At 33.9% G+C, this 24,211-nt stretch overlaps 5 protein-coding genes and 1 long non-coding RNA gene across 6 annotated transcripts in view; 5 read left to right on the forward strand and 1 right to left on the reverse strand.

The window, feature by feature from the left end:
* Positions 1-714: 714 nt before the first annotated feature.
* LOC126326591 (uncharacterized) lies at positions 715-6,433 on the forward strand. Its single transcript, XM_049995757.1, has 2 exons — positions 715-835; positions 1,028-6,433. The coding sequence occupies exons 1-2, from the start codon at positions 733-735 to the stop codon at positions 6,061-6,063; spliced, it is 5,139 nt and encodes a 1,712-aa protein (XP_049851714.1). The 5' UTR covers positions 715-732; the 3' UTR covers positions 6,064-6,433.
* Positions 6,434-8,673: 2,240 nt separating this feature from the next.
* Positions 8,674-9,541, forward strand: LOC126326596 (uncharacterized). Its single transcript, XM_049995763.1, has 4 exons — positions 8,674-8,819; positions 8,937-9,008; positions 9,167-9,235; positions 9,367-9,541. The coding sequence occupies exons 1-4, from the start codon at positions 8,674-8,676 to the stop codon at positions 9,539-9,541; spliced, it is 462 nt and encodes a 153-aa protein (XP_049851720.1).
* A 1,239-nt stretch (positions 9,542-10,780) lies between these two features.
* LOC126326597 (uncharacterized) lies at positions 10,781-12,033 on the forward strand. Its single transcript, XM_049995764.1, has 7 exons — positions 10,781-10,815; positions 10,882-10,947; positions 11,039-11,110; positions 11,229-11,294; positions 11,460-11,528; positions 11,710-11,775; positions 11,856-12,033. Exons 1-7 carry the CDS (start codon positions 10,781-10,783, stop codon positions 12,031-12,033), a joined length of 552 nt encoding a protein of 183 aa, XP_049851721.1.
* Positions 12,034-12,041: 8 nt separating this feature from the next.
* Positions 12,042-24,211, forward strand: part of LOC126326521 (uncharacterized) — a 60,051-nt gene continuing 47,881 nt past the window's right edge. The window contains exons 1-48 of the mRNA XM_049995665.1: positions 12,042-12,101; positions 12,275-12,346; positions 12,553-12,621; positions 12,722-12,796; positions 12,915-12,980; positions 13,164-13,241; positions 13,438-13,497; positions 13,574-13,642; positions 13,800-13,862; positions 14,053-14,121; positions 14,347-14,412; positions 14,521-14,592; positions 14,746-14,820; positions 14,986-15,054; positions 15,236-15,304; positions 15,379-15,447; positions 15,591-15,656; positions 15,826-15,897; positions 16,079-16,147; positions 16,222-16,290; positions 16,438-16,506; positions 16,597-16,668; positions 16,769-16,837; positions 16,914-16,982; positions 17,110-17,172; positions 17,319-17,390; positions 17,517-17,594; positions 17,681-17,746; positions 17,914-17,979; positions 18,128-18,196; positions 18,288-18,356; positions 18,521-18,586; positions 18,713-18,787; positions 18,932-18,997; positions 19,098-19,172; positions 19,329-19,403; positions 19,570-19,632; positions 19,838-19,897; positions 19,984-20,046; positions 20,165-20,242; positions 20,422-20,490; positions 20,628-20,696; positions 20,834-20,905; positions 21,044-21,112; positions 21,250-21,318; positions 21,473-21,541; positions 21,611-21,697; positions 21,763-21,979. Coding sequence (XP_049851622.1) covers positions 12,082-12,101; positions 12,275-12,346; positions 12,553-12,621; positions 12,722-12,796; positions 12,915-12,980; positions 13,164-13,241; positions 13,438-13,497; positions 13,574-13,642; positions 13,800-13,862; positions 14,053-14,121; positions 14,347-14,412; positions 14,521-14,592; positions 14,746-14,820; positions 14,986-15,054; positions 15,236-15,304; positions 15,379-15,447; positions 15,591-15,656; positions 15,826-15,897; positions 16,079-16,147; positions 16,222-16,290; positions 16,438-16,506; positions 16,597-16,668; positions 16,769-16,837; positions 16,914-16,982; positions 17,110-17,172; positions 17,319-17,390; positions 17,517-17,594; positions 17,681-17,746; positions 17,914-17,979; positions 18,128-18,196; positions 18,288-18,356; positions 18,521-18,586; positions 18,713-18,787; positions 18,932-18,997; positions 19,098-19,172; positions 19,329-19,403; positions 19,570-19,632; positions 19,838-19,897; positions 19,984-20,046; positions 20,165-20,242; positions 20,422-20,490; positions 20,628-20,696; positions 20,834-20,905; positions 21,044-21,112; positions 21,250-21,318; positions 21,473-21,541; positions 21,611-21,697; positions 21,763-21,859 — 3,321 coding nt within the window. The 5' untranslated portion in view covers positions 12,042-12,081 and the 3' untranslated portion in view covers positions 21,860-21,979. The remainder of the gene's footprint in view (positions 12,102-12,274; positions 12,347-12,552; positions 12,622-12,721; positions 12,797-12,914; positions 12,981-13,163; positions 13,242-13,437; positions 13,498-13,573; positions 13,643-13,799; positions 13,863-14,052; positions 14,122-14,346; positions 14,413-14,520; positions 14,593-14,745; positions 14,821-14,985; positions 15,055-15,235; positions 15,305-15,378; positions 15,448-15,590; positions 15,657-15,825; positions 15,898-16,078; positions 16,148-16,221; positions 16,291-16,437; positions 16,507-16,596; positions 16,669-16,768; positions 16,838-16,913; positions 16,983-17,109; positions 17,173-17,318; positions 17,391-17,516; positions 17,595-17,680; positions 17,747-17,913; positions 17,980-18,127; positions 18,197-18,287; positions 18,357-18,520; positions 18,587-18,712; positions 18,788-18,931; positions 18,998-19,097; positions 19,173-19,328; positions 19,404-19,569; positions 19,633-19,837; positions 19,898-19,983; positions 20,047-20,164; positions 20,243-20,421; positions 20,491-20,627; positions 20,697-20,833; positions 20,906-21,043; positions 21,113-21,249; positions 21,319-21,472; positions 21,542-21,610; positions 21,698-21,762; positions 21,980-24,211) is intronic.
* Positions 18,774-19,050, reverse strand: LOC126326533 (uncharacterized). Its single transcript, XR_007560749.1, has 3 exons — positions 19,038-19,050; positions 18,879-18,942; positions 18,774-18,797 (listed from the first exon to the last, which is right to left on the reverse strand). It is a non-coding gene; the product is annotated as an uncharacterized LOC126326533 (long non-coding RNA).
* On the forward strand, positions 22,879-24,152 carry LOC126326529 (uncharacterized). The gene is made up of 4 exons (XM_049995675.1): positions 22,879-23,170; positions 23,237-23,389; positions 23,504-23,771; positions 23,837-24,152. The coding sequence occupies exons 1-4, from the start codon at positions 23,131-23,133 to the stop codon at positions 24,000-24,002; spliced, it is 627 nt and encodes a 208-aa protein (XP_049851632.1). The 5' UTR covers positions 22,879-23,130; the 3' UTR covers positions 24,003-24,152.

Raw genomic sequence — 24,211 nt, forward strand, 5'->3', positions numbered from 1 at the left:
CTCTTTTTTAGCCCGAGATACAATGCCCTCATTGTGACTGACCGACCCGACAGATAAAAAGAATTTTTTTCCAGTTAACCCCCACACCGTACAGTTCGCAATGTTATCTCAAACAGTTTTCACATATTTGAAACCGTGACTTTTCGATCCTTGCACTCTTCACGCCGAGTTTTCCGAATTTTCTGTATCCTAAATGTCAAATTGTTGTTCCCGCCAAAACGAGATGGCGCCAAACTTGATTCACTTGTCAATTGCTCTTTTTAGAACGCCATGCAGACTGCCTCAAAGTTCCTAGATCCTCCAAACCCCTTGCGGGATCAAGCTCAAGGTCGGCAGCAAAAACAGTCTTTGCCCTTGAAACACCCGTTGTTCCTAACTTGCTAAGACCTCAAATTTTAAAAAAACTCTCTGACAGGCGAATTGTGACCCCTTCATTCACATCGGTCACGAAGATCAATTGCCCAAAACTACCTATCTCTAGCTGGACCTCGCATCTCCTCGCAGAGAAATTTAGGGTAGTTTTTTGTTAAAAAGGACGTTAACCGCCATTTACATTCGAAAAATACACCAATCATATACATTCTAACATCTTCTGCAGGACTCCTAAATCCAAGATGCTGTGGCTTTCTGAACGCTCATAATCTTTATGTTTACCGAGACATCTTCTATATATAGAGTATTAATTTTTTTTACAAGTGCGCTCATATCAATTTAGTCTACAATAAATACGCCATGAATACGTATAATCTTCTATTTATTGCAGTTCTATTGGTCCAATTCGGCACATATAAAGCACTAGAAAATGCTGCGAATGCTGAAGAGATAAATGGGAAAGGTGCGAGTACATTTTTCAATAGTTAGAATCTAAGACATTAAGCTTCTTAGGCGGAATTAGCGCGAAGCTTTCCTGCTACTCTTGAAACTAATGCCTGCTAACTATTGTCTCGAACTCACTTTGCCTGAGCATATTTAAGCATCTGACAAAACATTTTCAAATTTAACGAAACGTCTCTTGACATACATGCAGAATCTGGCTCGAGCCCTGCCATCTATTTTCATAATCATCCTTGCGTCACGTCCAGTTTCAAGAAAAATAGAGAGTATATTTCCCTAGATAACTCCAACTACATGGTTTTGAGCTACGAATCTATAGGCAATGCAACGTTCTCCATTGAAGATGACTGGCACATATCCGAATACGATATGCCGAGCATTAATGCTATCCAAATCTACTTGGGCAACAGAGAACATCGAGACACCCATTTCCTGATGAAGAATCAAAGCAATCAATACTTTTGGTATAATCAAAAAAATTTTTTTTTTAGCAAACTGAGTGAGGCAGATACAGATACTATCCACGATGCTCAGTGTCTTCGACTCGCGCCCAATAGCGCGTTGTTGCTTAGACATTCAAGTCCAATCGCTCTGAACGTGAGAAATTGCGATGCTAATATTATCAGAAGTTTCCGTATATATCCAAATACTTTTCCTTTAAACCCCATCCGTGTACATCCACAGGGATACAGAGTGTTCTTGGAAAGAATCCCCCCCTCCTTGACAAAAGACAACAATTTCCTTGTATCTCCACCAGGTGGACTGAATTCAAATATACGTCTTCACGGTGAGACGCCCATTTCAGCAGATATTCTTGTCTGTGTCAATCTCGAGCAATTGTCAGTGGGCTTGGACACCATCAAAAATTCCTTTTCCGGACTTTTCGAGCAGCTCAAAAACCTGGGGTTCGAAACTTCAAGCTCTTCTCCCAAGGATGAAACAAGGGTTTACCTGACTATGAGCTGGCCCTATAAAGACCTCTCGATGTATCACCAGATGCCTATCGCGTATGCCACCGAACAGAAAAGCATAAACCAAATCTTCGAAGATAGCTCAGAAAGCAAAACCATCCCTGTGTCGATACCTCGGGCGAATACAACTGCAGACCACCTATTGAAACTTCTCAAGCTCAAGTCCATATTCTCTAGATCTGACTCGCTTCAATTGCTTGTATATGTCTCAACTGTCTGTCCTACCTATACCGAGGAGTCCATCAAAGACATTCTCAGATACGATACGCTCGTCCTGTTCGCCTATCCGAAATATCCCGTTCCACCGCACATTTTGTCTTGCGTCGAGAATATGCAACGCAAGTTCCCAATCCAACTCATGCACCCTAACCATTCTACTGACGATTGGCTCTTCAACCCATTTGAATTCATGACACCACAAAACATCAAAGATTTCTGTATCAATTTTCCGATTTTCTTATCAGATGATTGCAGTCTGATTTTCAAATACAGGAAAAAAATTAGTGAAAACGTCCTAACGATTAACTATGATATCATCATGAAAAGAAACAGATTATCTGACATCTGCAAGGTGCATTTCCTCGGATACGGAAACACAGTCCTGCAAGCTTTCTTAAGACCTTTTTCACAATTCTACAACTCGAGCTATGAGATATACGTAAATAATTCCCTAACGTTCTCTATGCCTTTGAGTTGTCCCTCCGACTGCTCTATGGCCATTACCCCTATCAATAGATCCGACAAACTGGGCACTTTTTACGATGAAAACAACCTTAACATTCCTTTTGAATCACCCTTCTTAGTATCGACCTTATCCTTCGTTTCATCCAGAGACAGCATTGGGTCCGCTAAATTTAAAGTCTCTGTCATCGACAAATGCTCAGACGAAAGCAACGGAATTCTGACCATCAACCTACTTCCAATTAGCCAATCCCTCCAAAATGTTGAAATCCCTCTCAATGCGCTGGCCGATCGAGTCGCCCTCATAGAACTCTACGATCCTGAAACCTTCCCCCTCATCGAGACCATGTGTAAGGGCGGCAAAGACTCCTGCTTCAAGATAGAGGTGAGACAAATTTTCTTTACAGACAAAATAGGAACGCTCACAACCGAAAGAGTTCCACAACAAAATATCAGCGACCACACCGTAGTATCAGGAAGCAAGATACTGTTCCACCTCAATAAAAAAGTTACCCAAGCACGTGCGACCTTCTCTTACTCTATCATACTTGGAAAAAACTATGTATATAATGGAAACGTAACCGTCATGGCTTTTCCCGGTGACGTTGCTCCCGAAATCCGTCACTATGCCAATAATCTTTACAGCTCCACGCAAAGAAACAGGACAATCACTCTGAACCTATGCGACAGAAATGCGCTTTATAGAGACGAATCACTCAATTTGTTAATCGACGGTAAGCACCTTGGTACCCAAGTTCTTGCCCACTATGACCCGCTCACGAAAAAACAAAAAATAATTAGTCATAAAAATATTACAGAAATCGGTGTCATTATCAAAAACAGGAATGAATGTACCCCTCTATTTCTGGAATGGAACAGCAGCAATGAAGAGACTTCGAACTTCACTATTAAACTTGTCGATCAGTCAGGTAGAGAATCCGAACCAACCACGATAAACCTAGTCAAAGACGGAAATTACACCATAAAATTGGAGCCGCGTCAAGATGACGAAATATACATAGAGGACGCGAACCCTGTTGAATTGAAATATCACTTGGCGGCAAATACCGTTGATATTGTCAATTATAGATTGCGATTCTTCGAAATACCTGAAGAGAGCAAATTGACGTTTATAAACCACCCCTCCCTTTCACTGGATACAGCAAAAAATAATACGGTTAACTATTTAGCTTTCGGCTATCCAGAAAATAGCTTCAATATGCTAATGATTAACATCAAATATTCACCACCAGCCGAGGTACCAGCTGATTTGGGTAATCTTACCTTGAAATTCGCTGTTGAATTTATTAATAATTCGACAGAAGTATTATTATACTCAGCAAATGCTTCTGTCACCTTTTACTATAAAAAACCAGAACCTCCTATCTCGAACAACTACACAATCTCCGCGGTCTGCAATGTGCCCACCGAGTTTGAAATACACGCAGTCGACCCATATCTGGGAGCTGCACCGTCTCTCAAATTTTTAGACGACAAGGAAATAACAGGATTGCTAGAGGAACAAATTCGCGATAATTTAGATTTTGAAGATCCAGAAAGTTTTGCATCTTGGGACAATGAAACCAAAGCCTTTTATTTGGTCTACACCCCTCGCTGTTCCAGAGAAGGGCCTTTGAATGAAACCGTACATTTTATGGTTTGTACCAAAAATTCCTTGAGGGCCAACTACTGTTCAGAGACGTATTATTTGTCCTTCGACTGTTCCTACCCGCAATTAGACCTAGTGTCGAGTGACAAGATATTCTCCTCCGCCTTCAAGGAAGTAACCGAGATAACTTTTGATCTTATAGATCATGAATGGCCAATAGATATAAGTCAATTGAACGTAAGGCTGATCAACTTGGACATGTTGAGATTTGGTGCCTTGTACTATGATAAACAACTTAAATACAAAATCAAGGAAGGAGAATTATTGCTCGACATAACTCAGCCTATTTATTACTATTCGAACATGAGCGTTTTGGATTCCTTATATCATTTTGATCCAAGACAAACTACTGAAATGTTCAATTACGTCCTTGAATCGAATTATAAAAGGTCTAAGTTGTACTTTTGCTTTGTGAAGCTTGAACAAGAACATATCACTCCAGTCTATATTGGTGATCTGAATCTGACATGTAGCTCGGATTTATATTCCCAGCACATGTTGAGCCAGCATATGGCAGGACATATATTGAGAACGTACAACTTTTCAATCAAGAATTTTTCAAATGTGGAAATTGTCGGCTGCGATGATCTGTATTCGTGTAACGATGCCTTGAACCAGAGTCAGCTGCCTTACTTTTTTAAAGGTGTATCTGGACGATTTTTGTTCAAAATCAATTCGTCTGACTCTAAATTTGGAAACATCCACATCTCCATTTCTAGCCAACAAACAACGAGTGATTACGTCTTCACTGTCTCCGCGGTAGAACCAGACTTTTTCACCCCAACTATTTATTCTGACCAAGTGCAAATATCCAGAGCTACCAACATCGTGATTGATTACGGCAAGGATGAATTCTTGATGGAATGGATAGTTAGTGACAACATTTTTCATCCTGCCTTCATAATGTCAAGGTTGCATGTATATCCTTACGTAAGTCGATCTTGGGAGCTAAGAGAACAGAAATTGTCCGAAGATGATCAACAGGGCATGACTATTGTCAAGATGAATCCAGATTCCTATTTGGACAAACGAGTAATAGACACACACAGTCATCACTCGAGTTATAACTGTATCAAACGAGACTCAGGAAATCTGAAAGACGGCACACAAGAAAATTGTGTCTTTGTTTTTCGACTCATCTTTATGCTACCAAATTTGGATTCATATGGTGTCCCTTATCTTAGTATTTCTGTGCGCTCATACAATGGCTTGTATTATTCCACTAGAAATTTGAGATATGTGTTCTCAGTGCCACCTCCTACTTATTTATTTGATCTGTATATCCCTCCCACAATTGAGGTCAACCAAGGACTGGAAGGAACGTATATCTTCAATTCCGATCAAAATTACCTTCCAGATACCACCGATAATGTATTGATCGGTGGCGTTCGAACCTTTGACACCACCCTGTTCACATATCTAGACAGTCAGCAAGGAGTACTCATTTTCCCCGAGGATGCCGAATGCAATCAAATTTCCAATACGTATTCTGGTAGCGTTCATATCTGGAAATGCACCGGAAGCCTAAGTAACATCAACAAATGGATTCTGAACACCAAATACAAATCAAATCAATCCTCTTCGCACGGAGTAGTCACTTTCAAGGCCTGCCAACAAAGCTTCGATATTCAAATTTATTCTGGACACTGTCAAGTCTCTACTACCCGAATCGTCATCAAACTCAAAAACGATCTAACGCTGATCTACATAGCCGCTGGTATCTCTGTTCTTGTATTCCTCCTTGTCATCATATTATTGATACAGAGAGGTGTCTTCAAGGGAAAACCTAAATCTAATGAAGTATTTACTGAATCTGTCAAGCCAAATCCATTGTACAAGTCACCAAATCAAGTCTACACTTCTAGTTTGTATATTCCACCACGTCTCTCATCCAACATCTCAATTTAGAGTTCAATATATTTCTGTAAAGATGTTCCACTTCTTTACTGTCTTCGTCCTCGCGCAAAAATAAGCAGGCTTTCAAATCTGTACTCATGTACCTGAAGAATTGACTGGCATGTTCTCTTGAATACCATCCTACTTCATCTAAATATAATCCTTTCATAATATCGCTACTATCCACGTCATAAATGCAAAAATCGAGAAGAGATCAGCTGTTTCAAAGGCTCTGACCTAACAATAAAAAGTTGGCTCCATTTAACCAACTTTCTCAATGCTAAGCACAAAAATCAGTCTCTTGTGTATGCAATTCTTCTTACTGAAAAAAGTCCACTAACCCTCTCTTCTCCCGTTCTTGAATTTTTTACAGGCTCACGCCAAATTATGGCTTTTCTCTAAAGTACGTCCGTTCTTCAGTGTGTAACACAAGCCGTAAAAACACAAAATATTCTTATCGGCCCTTAGAATTGTGGCGGTGCAAAAATAAACCAACACAAAAAACGGCTATAGCAGCCTTTACAAGGTATTTTATTAGTATACTATGACATGAATCTGCCATCACATGCGCGGTTTCGTCCCTATTGAAAAAAACGTGCTCGATGCTCGTTTGTGCAAAACACGTTTTCCAATTTACTGTTGAATTTAATCGTCAACTTCGGTAGACTGAGTTTTTGAGTCTGCTCTACTTTTTTTCGTTCGCACAATTCAAGACAAATCGATCATTATCTTTCGACTTCGCAAATCAAATATAAAATAGTATGCTCGTCAGCAAAACGATTGCTGAACGCTTTTGCTGTTTAGAGTCATCCAAATCTCTTCTCAGCACAGATCATCTATCTAACCTCAGTCAATGTCAGGATTGTGCAACACTGAGGTCCTGTGTCATTCTATTATGCTCTGAGGCGGATGCTAAGGACTAGTCAAAATTTGGAATTCAAAAAATGCAGATTAGTCAACAGCCTTCTTACTAAAACATAATTGCTGTCAGGCAGATAAAGATACCTAAAGACACTGGTTCTGAACATATCCACGGTTCAACAACATCTTAGAATATTGCAGATAAATTAAGTGCGTGTTGTCTCACAGCGACCAAAAAAGTACAATATTAATTACTCGAGCTATAGCAGCTCGAAGAGACACTTAATCTGCAGTTTCCCTTTGGAGCAGTCAAAACTGTATCATGGTTCTCTTTTTTTGTTTTAGGCACAAAAAATTTTCCTTTGATTCGCGTTCGCCCTTAAAGAAAGAAATTCATATGTAGTTGATACTTTGAATGCCTCTCAAACTGTCACTTTCCCGGCCATCTGTTGAAAAATCACATATACAAATAAGAATTGATTGTTTTTCAACTGCAGATGAATGGTTTTTTCAACTAAGCATACAAAATTGTTAAGACTAGTGAATAAAGGCGCTCTTCGCACAAATGCTGCTTAATATATATTTTTTCTGGCTCAAAATTCAGATTTAACATCGACCCTAGTTAATTTCTCTATGTTAATAAAACCATTATTTATCTATTAAACAATGAGTCGGTTAGCACCCCTTTTTATAATTCTTATATCGATATCGTCGTTAGTGTTTGCGGATCAAGCAAGTGACTTTGTCAATGACCTGGTCGACCGATTTCCTTTACTTGTAAATTTTGGACTAGATCCAGAAAGACCCTGTGCAACGAATATGGTCCTTTGGTACGCAGAGCTAACTTTCGCTTCTACACTTTTAAGCTGAAGTCACTAATCGATATATAGCGATGAATTCAACTTTATTACTTCTATGTATGTATCAATAGAGACCGGGCGAAAATCCTCCTTGGTACCTTATGATAAATAGAGGAGATTTCATCGCAAAGCGTGCATTAGAACTAACATATAATCTATTTTTCATCGAATTTGTGGCCCTGTTGAAGAAATATTACAAACATCAAGTTATTAGGTTTATTTCCAATTTCTTATATAAAACTCCAAAATTTACATACTTTGTATGTATAAAGCGTCCTTTGTAACATAATTTTAAATGAATACAACTAAACCATACTTTACCAGAATTCTGGACAACTGTTCTGTCGATATTGAGTTAACGGGTATTGGCTCAATGAATTTAACAACATTGTATGTTTTATTGTTATCTCTAGCATAGCAAAGCTTTATATCTCGAATAACTTGACTTATCCTATCCTAATCTAGAATACTTAGAAGAAATGGCCATTCAGGAAAGATTCCGAGTTTTCCTGACTCCATTCATATGCGTCATTTGCACGTATCGTAATCGCGAAGAATCTCAATCACGATCCAACCTTTCTCTAACCAAAAACCATGTGTCTAGAGATTTGTCTTATAACATGTATTCGTCTTCGCCAGATCGATACCCTATTTATTTAGAAAGACTGTACGTTGAAAATCGTACTGGCAAGTACAAACACTTTATGTATTTCAATAGAATTGCAGTTCTATATTTACAGCTTCGTATTCGACGTACCTGCACCTTCTATCTGCCCTCTCTATCAGACATTCAAATTAACCAATCAACTTGATCATATTAATATCAGCTATCTCAATAACAATAACTTGACCACCTTCGATCTGTGGTCTATCCTTCGTAACGACAGACTCACTTCATTGTATGTATCTTTTATTATCATGTTCCCCATGTTGCCACCCTATTCGTTCTGCACTTACAACATTTGACAGAAATATATCTCATAACAACATATCTGGAAATATATTATGTCCAGATTATGTATTGAAGCACACCTTTTTGATTGATCTGTACGGTTCATCTTGCCTGAGAAATAAATTTGTTACAAAAATTAACTTAGTATACAATCTTTTTATGTATCGACCTGTGCGTTGTGTTATAACTCTACTCTCTATACTTGTTTGTAGGGACTTATCGCATAATCAGTTCAGCGGAACCATCTGCAATAAGATATTTAATTTTGTATCTATGGAAATATGGTATGATAGACACACCAATTGTATCTATTTATCGCTCTAATAGAATAGAGGTCTTGTATCTTATAATAGAACACTGTTCCATTGTTAATACATGAAAACGTCTATGTCTCCCTAATTCTATGCTGTCACAACTAATATCTAATTTTGTTATGTTCTAGCGATCTGTCGAATAATCAATTTACAAGCATTGACCCTATGCCCACGACGAAGCTAAGTCTTAAATATTTGTACGTTTTTTGAAACTATACAACGTTGTGATCCACAGATGCGTGTTGCGTTCTATCATTTATAATTGATTCAATATCTAGACGGATGCATTATTTAAGCCTTGTTCTCAATAACACTTTGCTTTTTGTAGTGATTTGTCTAATAACCAACTTTCAGGTGATATGCCTTCAATCTCAAATCTAAACAAATTGCAATATCTGTATGTATCGTTTTACTTTTTGATCATCCATATAAACAATGCTGACAATAACTGGAATTCCAACAATTGCATTTCTAACCTTCAACAGAAATTTATCCCACAATAAATTCTCAGCCATGCCAGACCTATTGTCAGAAAATCAATTGCATACAGTGTATGTAGATACAACGCCAGTTAAACATTCAATCAGCTTTACTCTTTTTGATCAATACCCAATATTTACAATTCTTTAATTCTAGCGACCTATCATACAACAAAATACTCAGTTATGGCGCTTTGAAAGATAGTCTTTTTTTAATTGATATAAACATTCTGTACGGCAAATACCTTTTTTAATTTTAACATTCTGTACAATGGAACATATTTTGGGTTCTGGTGCTAGACATGCTTTTAGCTATTTTGATTATTAATATAGTTTTTGCTATTTTAGAAACTTATCAAATAATGGCTTTGAAGATCTTATTGGCGAGCCCATACGGCATAAAAATCTTGAGTATCTGTATGTTATTCTTGCTATGTCGTCGGGTGAAACGAGCGGCTTTTATTAATCAATCTTACGATCTGTGAGTCTAATGGCTCTACTTCCAACTACTAAAATAACTTCTCCTTTTACAGAGATATATCCAATAACCGAATCAAAGCCAATGCTTCCTGCTTTTTTTCTATTCCTACCTTACGTTATCTGTACGTACATCTTGTATTATGCATAAGTGTTTACTGTACAATGATTATTATTCCATCAATTATGCACTAACTTTCTGCGTAGAAATTTGTCTAACATCACGTTAGATAAATCTGTATTGGATGATGTCACTGGTATAAGCGATGCATTATATGCATTGTATGTAAAAATATTTCGCCTGACCTATTTCTACATTCTCACGCTAGACGCAGTTAAATTATATCGTTTGTGGTCAGATTACCACCTAGCACCTATCATTTTATTATACAGACTCACCAATAGTCTTTTATAGGGACTTGTCTTACAATTCTTTAACTGGTGTTGATCCGAGTATTTTTAGCTATAGAATTGGATTTCTGTACGTCACGCGCTATATTATCTGATGTAGAAATGTTTTGTGAACTATTATGTACTATGCTTACCTGCAAACCCTAATATCCGACAAAATTCGACAAATATTACACATATTATAACAACCATATCCTAACGCCATTTTAGTTCCTTGTCATCAAATTTAATTGAAAAAATTAGCTTTCATAGTAATAAGCCTTTTATTATCATTGAGCATCTGTATGTACTTATAGATCCAAATATCTACCAACTGAAAATGATACTCTAAATCTAAGGCAATATGGCCATTGATATATGTGTGCAGAGCACTCTATGTCGGTCAACTACATAGATACACTTGTATCATTGTAACTTTTATTACTTCCGGTAATCAATATTCATATTTGCTAACTATACGATTTTTTAATCTTTAGTGATCTGTCTCATAACCGGCTTGGCGATGGTTTCAATTTAGAACCTTTGTCTCATTTAACATACCTGTACATATAATTTAACTATTGTTTTCAGCATTATATGCATCTTTAATATTAATTGATCATACTGACCGTATGTTAACGCCATTCTATGTAGCAATTTATCTGGAAACTCCTTTTCAGGTAATTTCGAAAGTATTGGTCTTAGATGTGGTAGTATTAACGTATTGTATGTAGATTTTGCTTTGTATCCGGCTCTATTATATGAGGCTGATACTCAGGATCGTATCAATTTCTCCTTTTTTTGAATCTAATATTACAACATGACTAATTATTTATATTTATAGAGACCTGTCTTTCAATAAATTTACATCTCTTCTGGGGATTGAGGGTTTTCCTCGTATTAAGACCTTGTACGATAAACAATAGCTGTTATGGCAATGACTTAATAGTAATAGGCATATAAGACATTTGGGTTTATGCTCTTATATCTTAAAAAAAATAGCTTCAAGAGGAACACAACTTGATAACTTCTATTTTATATTATAAAACGACCTAACAGCTTTCTTTACTTTTAGTAATATATCACATAATAATCTTTCTGGAGATATCACTGCATTGTCTAAGCTTCAAGATATTAAATATCTGTATGTGAACGAGTATATCAAACTATGTCTATATTTGTCAATCGAAAGCGCTAGAAAGAGAATATTGAGGCAATATGCATACAAAAGATAATGATATTAACTATTAAAATATTTATGAAAACATAATACTAACTAACTATTTGATTATTTGTAACCATCAACCATTCTGCTCAATTTATAGTGATTTATCGTATAACAACATCCGCGATAACATTCCTAATATTCCTAGCTCAAATTTGCAATATTTGTACGTTTCCGTATTATACATGCAATATAACACTAATAATAGCCAACATCTTACTAATTATAAACACTAATATTACACAGGAATTTATCTCACAATAAACTGCCGAACTCTACCTCCATTTTTGAAGGTATTCCCAAGATAATTAAGGAACTGTATGTGAATTATCTTACATTATTTAATGTGGTTAATGAATATTTTCGACAAATACAACCCGCCGTTATAGTTGTGAAATTTAACATATCTCTTGCTCACGTGTAAAGGGATGTATCATTTAACAATATATCTGGCAGCTTCTCAACTGCTGGCATGAATCGTATTGAATATCTGTACGAAAAACACACCAGTAACTATATTGATACCTAGCAGTAGAACGGGGGAATTCGCAGGTTATCAGTTGTTAATCTGATGTAATGCTTCCTAAAAAATAATGATATGAAATAACACCATCATTTCGCCATCTGTTATAATAATTAACAAAAAAATAACACTTTATATTTAGTGATATATCAAGCAATCGAATTACGAAATTTTATACTAATGACTCATTAAATCTAATTAATCTCAAATATCTGTACGTATATTTTCAATTTTGCAAGTATTCAAATTATGAGTGAATACCACATTATAATCCAACATGCAATAATAGACGAACATACAAATATTTTATCTGACATGTCAGCATGCAAACTTGCTACTTTACATAGGCATATTGCGATTTATATGATTTTTACTGATAATTGGATATTTACGACACTAACTATTTTATCTATTCTGTAGCGATATATCCAACAATCTCATTAATCAATCTATTCATGAATATTTTATCAATGGTCGCCTATTACACTTGTATGTATACTTCTAGTTACTATCTATAAGATAAATACTGCACATATCGGCTTATTAACAATATTAACTATCCTGTTAAATGCATACTAACATTATATAGAAATATGTCCTTGAATCAAAATCTTACAGGCGATATATACCATTCGTATCTTAATTTTAAGGCTTTGAAGACGTTGTATGTAAATGTGTTGCTCACTAGTTTAACAGAATCAGGGATTTTATCAATCGTATACCATGCTTATATATACCACTCATTACATGTTTAATGCTCATGATTATCTGTTCTCTGATAGGGACGTGTCTAAGACCATGTTGTCTAAAAGTCTGAATCCGATACGGCATCCAGAACTTAAGAAGATGTACGATAGGAATACTTGCTATAATAGTAGCAGTTTGATATCAATAGAGGCATACAAGACATTTGTATTATGTATTTACATTTCTTTAACAAAAAGTAGCACTAGCAGAAATACAGAGCTTGATAAACTTGCTTTAATTTTTATTGCTGCACCTTATAGTATTACCTAACAGCCTTGCCTTAGAAACATTTCAAATAGCCTTATAATTATGGATGTAGATTATGATTACAGTAAAAAAGGCTTAGAACTTGTCGAAAACATGTACGTGCACATCATACATACACCAATTTTTCTAAATTCCTGTCATTAAGAATGTGAGTCTATCAAGCCGACATAATTGTTAGAAATATAGAATATTTTATATTGGTCAAATTATATATTTTAGCATATTCACTTACTATTTTTAGTAATTAACTCTGACCGTTTATGATTACTGATCGTTTGATTTACTCTGTAGGGATGGATCCTATTGTTACATAAATATTAGTGATTTTAACTTATCTAATTTACGCGTTTTGTATGTACACACATCTATAAATAATTCCAATTAATGTGCATAAACTGGGCATTACAATATTAACAATATTATATAGAAATCTTTCCAATTTGGATCCTCGATCTAGTATTTCTTCTATCATACCAAATAAATATTTGCATACACTGTACGTAGCAATCAATTTACTTGAATTCGACAAAAATGTATAATTACACCAACTATACAGTATGTCTATGCTGTATTTATGTTATTCCAACAGATCAACCATGCTACATCGTTACCTGTACCATATTTAATAATTATTTATATACGGCTTTTTGTAGGGATATATCAAACAGCTACTGTGTTAATAAGCTATTAGAGTATCGTGAAACCATTAAAACACTGTACGAAAAATAAGTTAGCGATCTTGTTGGCATATTTGATGCCAGCGTGATCAACGCAATTTTAAAAGCTACATACTATAAAATGTGAAATCTGTCTTGTAAAGGTCTTTACCATCAAGCTTAATACAATTTGTCTATTCAATACATTCTTCTAACAGACCTAATACTTTAAACTTATTACATAATTTAGTAAATGCTCTAATGCTACTAAGGCCGAAAGGATTAGTGATATAGCAGACTTAAAGACAATTGAATATCTGTACGTGAATATGTTGATCTGTAAAATATCTACCAAAAAAAGGATATGAACCCAAGACAGTATAAATAGAGCGCTATACCAGAAGGACAAGATTCGATAACTGAATATTAAGAAGACATAACAATTGATAGCTTATTCAGATACCATTGTGCCATTTATCTGTTATAGATATGACAACGTAACTCGGCTGATTACTTACCATTAACTGTTTGATTCACCCTTTAGTGACGCTTCCATAAACTCCTTACGTTATATCGATGAAATCCGTGACGCAATCAAGTTAAAGCATCTGTAAGTATACTAAGCATATTCGTATTGTTTACAGTATATTGTATTTGTATAATCTTACCGCTAACAATTATGACTGAATTATTACGTGCCAAAAACAATGCCATACAGAAATTTGTCTGGTAACCTTATCGAGAACAACTTGTCGGCAATTTCAAAAAATGAAGGCAGTTTCGAAGCATTGTACGCAATGATATTACGCATAATAATCATATCGAATATCAAGATTTTGTAAAGCAGCATGATATTCTGTATTCATATCTAATACGTCAATAGATCGATCATATTATGCTACTAATCTATGTTTAACACTCACAAATTCCTACCTTCTTATAGAGATCTATCGCACAATAAATTTTTTGGGAACATTTCGGAGGAGTTTGTTTCTAAAAATAACAAACTGCAACTTCTGTACGATAAACAATAGCTGTTATGGCAATGACTTAATAGTAATAGGCATATAAGACATTTGGGTTTATGCTCTTATATCTTAAAAAAAATAGCTTCAAGAGGAACACAACTTGATAACTTCTATTTTATATTATAAAACGACCTAACAGCTTTCTTTACTTTTAGTAATATATCACATAATAATCTTTCTGGAGATATCACTGCATTGTCTAAGCTTCAAGATATTAAATATCTGTATGTGAACGAGTATATCAAACTATGTCTATATTTGTCAATCGAAAGCGCTAGAAAGAGAATATTGAGGCAATATGCATACAAAAGATAATGATATTAACTATTAAAATATTTATGAAAACATAATACTAACTAACTATTTGATTATTTGTAACCATCAACCATTCTGCTCAATTTATAGTGATTTATCGTATAATAATTTCAACAGTAGTACAATCAGTGTGATCAAATTAGACAATCTGAAATATTTGTATGTATTATTTATATTGCAAGCTTATATGCACAAAATCAATACTAACAATATTGTTGTATATCTGATCACAGAAATCTATCTAATAATCATATGTTCGGCAATCTATTGAGTATTATTGTATCCAGTTCTCTGGACACACTGTACGTAATCTAAATCCATTCGACTCGATCACAACAGATTTTGTTGATCATACAAATCTACATATATATATTTTGGTTCATTGATAAAATATCCACTCACTAAATCATTGCATTATATTCAATACTTATTTATATAATTACAGGGATTTGTCAAAAAACTATTTTGGTGATAAAATTGATCTCAGCTTATTCAAAAACCTTAAACACCTGTATGTTAGACATATGTTACTGCACTACGTTATTTTATATAACAATAAAATATATAATGCAGATTATAAATAGAATTTTAATAGCTTACGCTATTAATTATAATACTACAATATAACCTAGCATTGGCTGCGTTCTAAATCATTTTTAGCTAACATAGCATTTTTTGAGTGATATATCTTATAACAAATTCAAAGAAGGGGATGTTTTTCCTTCCATCGTAGATATGAAATTTGAATATCTGTATGTGAACAAGTATATCAAACTATGTCTATATTTGTCAATCGAAAGCGCTAGAAAGAGAATATTGAGGCAATATGCATACAAAAGATAATGATATTAACTATTAAAATATTTATGAAAACATAATACTAACTAACTATTTGATTATTTGTAACCATCAACCATTCTGCTCAATTTATAGTGATTTATCGTATAATAATTTCAACAGTAGTACAATCAGTGTGATCAAATTAGACAATCTGAAATATTTGTATGTATTATTTATATTGCAAGCTTATATGCACAAAATCAATACTAACAATATTGTTGTATATCTGATCACAGAAATCTATCTAATAATCATATGTTCGGCAATCTATTGAGTATTATTGTATCCAGTTCTCTGGACACACTGTACGTAATCTAAATCCATTCGACTCGATCACAACAGATTTTGTTGATCATAAAATATATCTATATATTTTTTGGTTTAAAGGTTATGGATTCAATGTGCTAAATTGCCGTATTACATTCAACTTACATTTGCTGATATATTTTTAGGGACTTATCATCTAATCGTTTTAGTGGATTAATTCCATTGAATCTTTTAGAATCTAACATTAGGTTTCTGTATGACATTACCATCCTATTATTTTGCATTTAAATATAAAAGATTTATGTATGTATGTATATTTGACATCATACTGACGTCTTATTTAGCAATTTGTCAAACAACGAGTTTACAGGATATATTTCATACATAATATACAAAAGCAAAACCATAGAATACATGTACGTATTTTTTAGATCTGGTTAATTTGTATCATTCGGTTAGTGTAATTAATTCCTATACATTTATGACCGAATACCACAACTAATTTTTTTAATTCAGTGATTTCTCTAATAATCAACTTGTTGGCCGTATTCCTAATTTTGCAGCTATCAATAGCTTGGTATATTTGTACGTACCACATCTACCATCATCCATGGCACTTTTAACAAATTTGATTCGATTAAATACTAATATCTCTGCATAGAAATTTGTCTCATAATCAATTAGATGGTAGCCTCCCTGTTCAAACAGCAAACGCAAGCTTACATACACTGTATGTAAGCTCTCTATTTGCGTTGCCTGTATTCACTTGATCATGATTATCATGAACTAAAATATTGATTCATTTTCAAAAGCACTTGACACAACAACTTCACTTGACTAACACTTGATCTTTGTAGGGATTTATCATACAACAAACTTACTGGAAAAATTAATCTTTCTTATAGTAGTCTTAAGTATCTGTACGACGGGCGTGCTAGCCAATTATTTTGACCGATATAACAAAATTTGATACGCTGAAGATTTTAGTTGCTTATCTATATCATACTATTGTTATTATTAGCCTATAGATTGCTCGATTGTACTCTAACAGGGATTTTTATTTTAGCAATTTGTCAAATAATGAATTTAATGGGAAAATAAACCCTACCTTGTTTGACATACCGAATCTTGAGTTCATGTACGCATGCTTTCTGTATTTGATCAAAAGCGCTATAGTTTATAAATATATTAACTGAAAACATACTATTACAATTTCACGTCATCTATCTTGACTAACACAATTAATTTCTCATTCACTCTATAGAGACTTATCTAATAACCAAATTCGTTCTGGTGATAATGATATCAAAATTAAAACAATTCAAACAAAGCTGAAATATTTGTACCTATATATATTCAGATCTGTTATATGTCAATAAGTTTATCACACTATACATTTAATACTCACTCTTATTTGTTTGCTTGTAGTGATGTTTCATGCAATTACCTTACATCAAGTGTCCTGATTAGTCAATTTGAAAATATTGATTATTAGTATGTTAGATTATGCTATTATTTTATATGATATTAAAACATGCAAAAAAAGTGGATCATATATATATATTTTAAAAGCTCACATCATCAATTATTATATTACAATAATATAATTTAATATCGGCTGCACTTGCAACTGTTTTTAGCTAACATTCCATTTTTTTAAGCAACGCATCTTATAATCGTTTGAATTTTTATACTGATAGATTCAAAAGCCCATCCATTAGAACATTGTATGTATAATCATGCGGTTTATTGAAAGTTTAACAACTAAATATATAATTTATTTAGAGTATACAAAAGGCCAGTTTCACTAGAACTATTATACAGGTATTTTTTGCATTTAACTAATTATATAACTATAAATATTCTATCTTATAGAGATGTATCGCATAATGCTCTGAGAGGTCAGGTATATAACATAGGTAACACCCCTCATTTAGAATATTTGTATGCATATGTTTATATCAAATATAGAGACAGTTGGTCTATATGCTAACCCTAATGTCAATAATACCGTTTGTCTGATTTCGTCCTATAGAGACTTATCACATAATTCGATAGATTATATTGCCCTAAGGAGTTCTTATCCTACTAAGCTGATAACATTGTACGTATAGGTTTCTCTAAATCTGCGAACAAAAGCATGTCATATATAATCTTATCAGACATGCAATACACTTACATACAATTAGGCCTATCATATGCCAATAAATCTATTGAGTCGTAATAATAAATTACGTTCAACGCTTATACTTACCTATTTTATTTTAGAAATCTTTCAGGGATATCTCGTATTTCGTTTGATGATGCGTATAAGTATACAACTATAAAACATCTGTACGATAATTAAATGATTTTTGAGAGCAGTTGCTCTGATACGTACCAGTTTACATGCACTTATTATAAGTAATAATTTAACAAAGTGTCGACTTTAAAAGATGTTCTAACAACATCGTTTCTTAGTAACATATCAGGTTGTAATATTGAAGGCGGTCGTCATTTAATGAATTTCTTGGTATCTAAAATTATTGAATCTATGTACGTTGTCCTAATTTCCAGATTGTAAGCAATACAAGTATAATAGCATATTTTGCAATTACATCAATCCATATTTATTTATAATATATACTAAACCTGCGATTTATGTAACACCTGTGAATCATGATCACTTTTGCTCTATAGCGACTTTTCTTCTAGCAAAACAGGTAAAGAAATTCCTCATATTAGTGCTCCTCGTTTGAAATATTTGTACGCGCAATTTTTGTTCTGAAATAAATCTATAAGTTACACTTTAACGCAAGCTGCTCATGCAAACAAATACTGATCAAGCCTTAATACTATCACTTAGGAACATTTCCAATTCATTTAACGGCTATGTACCTAATGATGGGCGTTTCTTTTATATGGTGGATATAATCACACTGTACGCAAGGGTTGTTTTAATTTTACTTAATGATGTAGAATAGAATTCTAGTAGGCGTATGATGTGCTTACAGGTTTATTCTGTGTCAATAAGTTGAGTGTAATAGTGTATTACTACATCATATTCAACACTTACATTTATTTGTCTAAAATGCAGGGATATATCAAATAATAATATTGACGTATTATATGATGATTTAAAAATTAACAGATTTAAGAAGCTCGAATACCTGTACGTTAGATTATGCTATTATTTTATATGATATTAAAACATGCAAAAAAAGTGGATCATATATATATATTTTAAAAGCTCACATCATCAATTATTATATTACAATAATATAATTTAATATCGGCTGCACTTGCAACTGTTTTTAGCTAACATTCTATTTTTTAAGTGATATATCCAAAAATCCTATTAAAGGGAGGGCCTATGTGGAGAATCCAAAAATTGAACACTTGTACGTGTCTCATCGAATGTTTATTAATCAATCAAAATATATACTACCAAGGCAATGAAACAGCCGTTGATATGTTCGTAGGACAATTATACTGGCCAACTATTTTTACAGAATATATTTTATAGCAGCACATTATTTTTATATCACTTTCAGTACTTGGATGACTATTTACAGTTACTAACTAACCATTTCATCTGTTTTGTAGTGATGCTTCATCAACTCGTTTGCAGAGTATTAATATTTCTCAGCCTTCCATACAATATTTGTATGTATAGATTTGTATTATGTGTATTCTGTACTCTAACATCGATTGTATATAATAACAATAATTACATACTAACATTGTTATAGAAATTTGAGCAAATCCAGTATAGCAACTAATTTTGATATTAATAGGACCGCTATTAGGATACTGTATGCTATAACCACTCTATTTGATAACGACTCAATATTCACCCTGATTTAGCTATCAGATCTATATTTTAAATCATATAATGTATTAGATCTAATACTAATTATTGTTAATTTCTAGAGACATCTCGTCGATGAGTAATACGCTCAATTTTAAAGTGTTTGAGCTGCTTAATTCTTTTAAAAATATTGTATTTTTGTACGAGACAGTCCTGGTTTCGATGACTTTTATCGAGCATTTGATATGACGATTATTAGATGCGATTTATGTGTTATCAAGACATAGATTTCAGCTCGTCAAAACCTCATATTCTAGCCCAATTCTTCTTTTATCACAATAGCTGTTTTATCTTATTCTAATTGTTACGTTTTATTTAGCAATGCATCAGGCAACAAGATACTTGAAAATGCCATCTTACTAGATAGTCATACGTACCTCAATACATTGTATGTATTAATTTCACTATATATTTGATAATGTGCTTACGATAAGCTATTTATCTAGTAGTTATCGTAAAACAATATCATATTTAAGATCTCGCATTAACTCTATGATAAAACAACTATTTGGTTCTTATTTTTAGCGACATCTCGTCCTGCAGACTTGATGCAATCATCTCTTTTATGGGAAATCTTCCAAACCTCTCCATTCTGTATGTATCGATTTTATCACATTTATTTGATGGCATGCCGTGTATGATAACCATTATCTGGTGGCTACTGCAAAATAGTATCGTATTTTGAAATTTTTTACTGACTATCTTAAAACGACAATTTGTTCTTTTTTTAGAAACGTTTCAAACAACAAACTTACCTCTAATAATGCCCAACGTTTATCTCGTTTTACGAATCTCACTATTGTGTATGTGTCAGTTTTATTACATCTATTTGGTAGCACGCCGTATGCAATGACAGCAGTTTGTCTAGTGGTTATCGCAAAATATTGTCATGTTTAAGGTTTTGTACTAACTCTATCATAAATGATTATTTGATTTTTTAGAGATCTCTCAAATAACAGACTTGATGGACCTATCCCCCAATTTAATAAGCTTAAAAATATTAAAATCATGTATGTGTCAGTATTACATCTAATAGATAAGCAAATATATATGACAATTGCTATCAATTGCGGCAAAACTGTCATATTTTGAAATTTCGCACTACTATTGATTGATTACTGACCAAGTTCACTTTTTAATATTTTAGTCAAATTTCAGAGAATAACTTTTATGGTTTCGTTCCTTCTTTTTTTGGTCTTGATAAACTTACATTTGTGTACGTATCAATACTGGACTTCCTATTCAATCAAAACATCGCTATATGAGGTGTTCATATCCACCATATGTAAGGATCAGCGACCTGTAGCTAAATGTCACATTATGTTAATTATGTGTTTCTTTCAATTAATCTTTAACCGCCTATTTTATAGTGATTTATCCAGGAACAATCTCTCTGGCTCCTATAAATTTGTTTATAACCATCCTAACTTGACATATTTGTATGTACTACATGAAGAAAATAGATATGTACTGTTATTTTTTAATTATGCTAACTTCTGCATCATTAGTGACATTCACGATAACAAAGTAGATGTCTGTAATATAGATTTTTATGACACCGTTTATACAAAAACAAATGTCTTTTCAGGCAAATGGTATGAGACTTGAAAATTTAAAATTGTAAATGTTAAATTTCAGCTATTAACGTTTTATTGTTTAGCAAGGTTCCTGTGTTTGCTAACGGATCGTGCAATTACAGAAAAAACGGTCCCTGTGAATATGTCCCATTCGGTCGTTGGACATACTCTGATGACTGATGTAAATCTTATCATTCATCCTGCATTATATATACTTGATCTGAAAGAAACCCAAGATACATACAGACCGTTTCAGAATTAATAAATATCAATCATGGCTCTTTAGACAATTTTTTTTTAGTACTTTAACTGACCCCACATACTGTCACCCCCTAGAGGCTCTATATTTGTCTCATGGTTTGGATTCAAATGTAACTTTTGCGTGGATTTACCTTTCAAAAGTGTTAAGCCAGCTGTATTTAGATACTATCGAATATTTTTGTAAATTTTACTCTTGAAGGCAGATTCATTTTCCTTGGTCGATGAGATTGAAGTTTAATTGTACGTCTTTTTAATGAGACATGCACTCGATCAGGTCCCCTGCATCCGGAATCGGCAAAAATGTAGTCAGCCTTTATGAATTGGTCGTCTTTTTAACTGATTAGCTGTAGTCATATTTTCATATGCATGACCCACAATTAGCCTGAGGTGTTTCGCCGGACTCGTTATGCATCCAGCTTCATCAATTACTGAAAAGATAACTTCGAAGAGTGAAGGGCTAGGATATTTGAAAAACATTGAAACCATCCCTTTTTGAGTATATGTACCTCTCACAACCCATGTAGTCTCTAACGGTTGTTCAATTCGTACTTTGTGGAAATTTGTTTGAAGGTAAATGAAATCCAGTGAAATTAAGGGTTTTGAAATTGTTCGATTGCAAGCCAAAGGCAGGAAAATTGTATTTATGAGAAGGATATTTACAATCTATCCATCTATGAGTAGACACTGCCCATTAGACAGGCCACTTGATATTTGGCCGGCCTATGGCAACTTGAAATTTTCGAACGCTTGTTTACATACAATCTTACCGGTAAAAGTGTTTGCTTACGTGTTTTCTGCCGACAGGACAAATTTTATTTAAAACAGGGGCAAATGTGTAGTATAGTACCGAAAGCTATGCTAATAAAAATGCGCTCACCAAGAGATTGGCCTCATGTGGACTATAACGGCCATATATCAAGAGCTAACCCAAAATGCGGCCCTTTGAAAAATCTGGTGACAAAACACTTCTAATTTATCCGCGTTTTGTGGAAACATTTTACTACATTGTGAACCCAGAATTACCGAGAATTCCTGCTACGTTATAGAAATAGGCTGTCTACAATTATTACTATAAATAGCTTGAACGAGGTTTTGAGGGTTAAAGTTTTTAAGAGTTAAACTCTTTGCGACTACATATTAATATTATGCTGAGATAATTTAGCAAACTTATTTCTAGCGACAAAAGAATAATGTCAAATTTGGTTGGTGAACAGAGCTTACATAGAAAATGTACGTTATCGGTTGCTCTCGAAACTGATCCCACGGCAGAGCTACTAAACTGGTTTGTATCTCAAGTGGCGAATCCTGGAGCATTGGGGTTGGCCGCCTTTGCCCTTACCACATTTCTTCTATCATGCTTCAATGCAGGAGTTCTTGTTAGTGCTACTGGTAAAAATGTCGTGTTTGGTGTTGCGTATATCTATGGCGGTATAGCTCAGTTAATTGCTGGTACATTATAGTTAAGCAACAAAAATTACAGGAATGAGAGACTGTCAACAAGGAGTTCGTCATAGTCTCAATACAAAAAGCTTTTGGACTTTTATCTCACATTTTTCTTTATAGGTGTTATTGAATTTCTATTTGATAACATCTTTGGAGCCACTGCATTTGTCAGTTATGGGTCCTTTTGGATCTCTTTTGCATATTTTGAAGAGCGTTTCATTGAAAACTATCCTCCTGAAATCAAGGGTGAAATAGTTGGCTTATATCTTTTCTGTTGGATGATGTTAACGTTAATGTTCTTATTACTTAGCATTAAAATAACAAGAGCGCACTTTGTATTATTCCTGTTACTTTTCCTTACCTTCTTCTTGCTTGTTATTGGAAATTTGTACGTTAATTGGTTACGGAATATAAATTCTTCAGTTTACAATTACTTATTCTCAACGATTGCAGCTGGGATTTGAATGGACTCGTGCGATCTGGAGGTTGGTTTGGAATCCTAACGGCACTCTGCGCTTGGTACATCATGTTATCTATTATGTCTACTTCAATAATTGGGAAGACCATTCTTCCTCTGGGCATCGGGGGTTTTAATATTCGATTCCTGGCGAAGGAGTAAAAATCTAATTCAAAATCACCGTAAATAAAATCTCGTTTTAACCAAGCTCCAGTAACAAAGCGAATATGTCTCTCTCTGGTAGCAAACTAAATATAGCCCTTCAATTCTTGTCATTCAGTGGTCAAAATGTCAAAAAAGGATTGCTTTTTAGCCAAGTTCTGTTAAAATTGCTATTAGTTTACGTCTTTTAAAATAGTTTGCGTTTATTA

The sequence above is a fragment of the Schistocerca gregaria genome, unplaced genomic scaffold, assembly GCF_023897955.1.
Source record: "Schistocerca gregaria isolate iqSchGreg1 unplaced genomic scaffold, iqSchGreg1.2 ptg000994l, whole genome shotgun sequence".
In the NCBI taxonomy this organism is placed as follows: domain Eukaryota; kingdom Metazoa; phylum Arthropoda; class Insecta; order Orthoptera; family Acrididae; genus Schistocerca; species Schistocerca gregaria.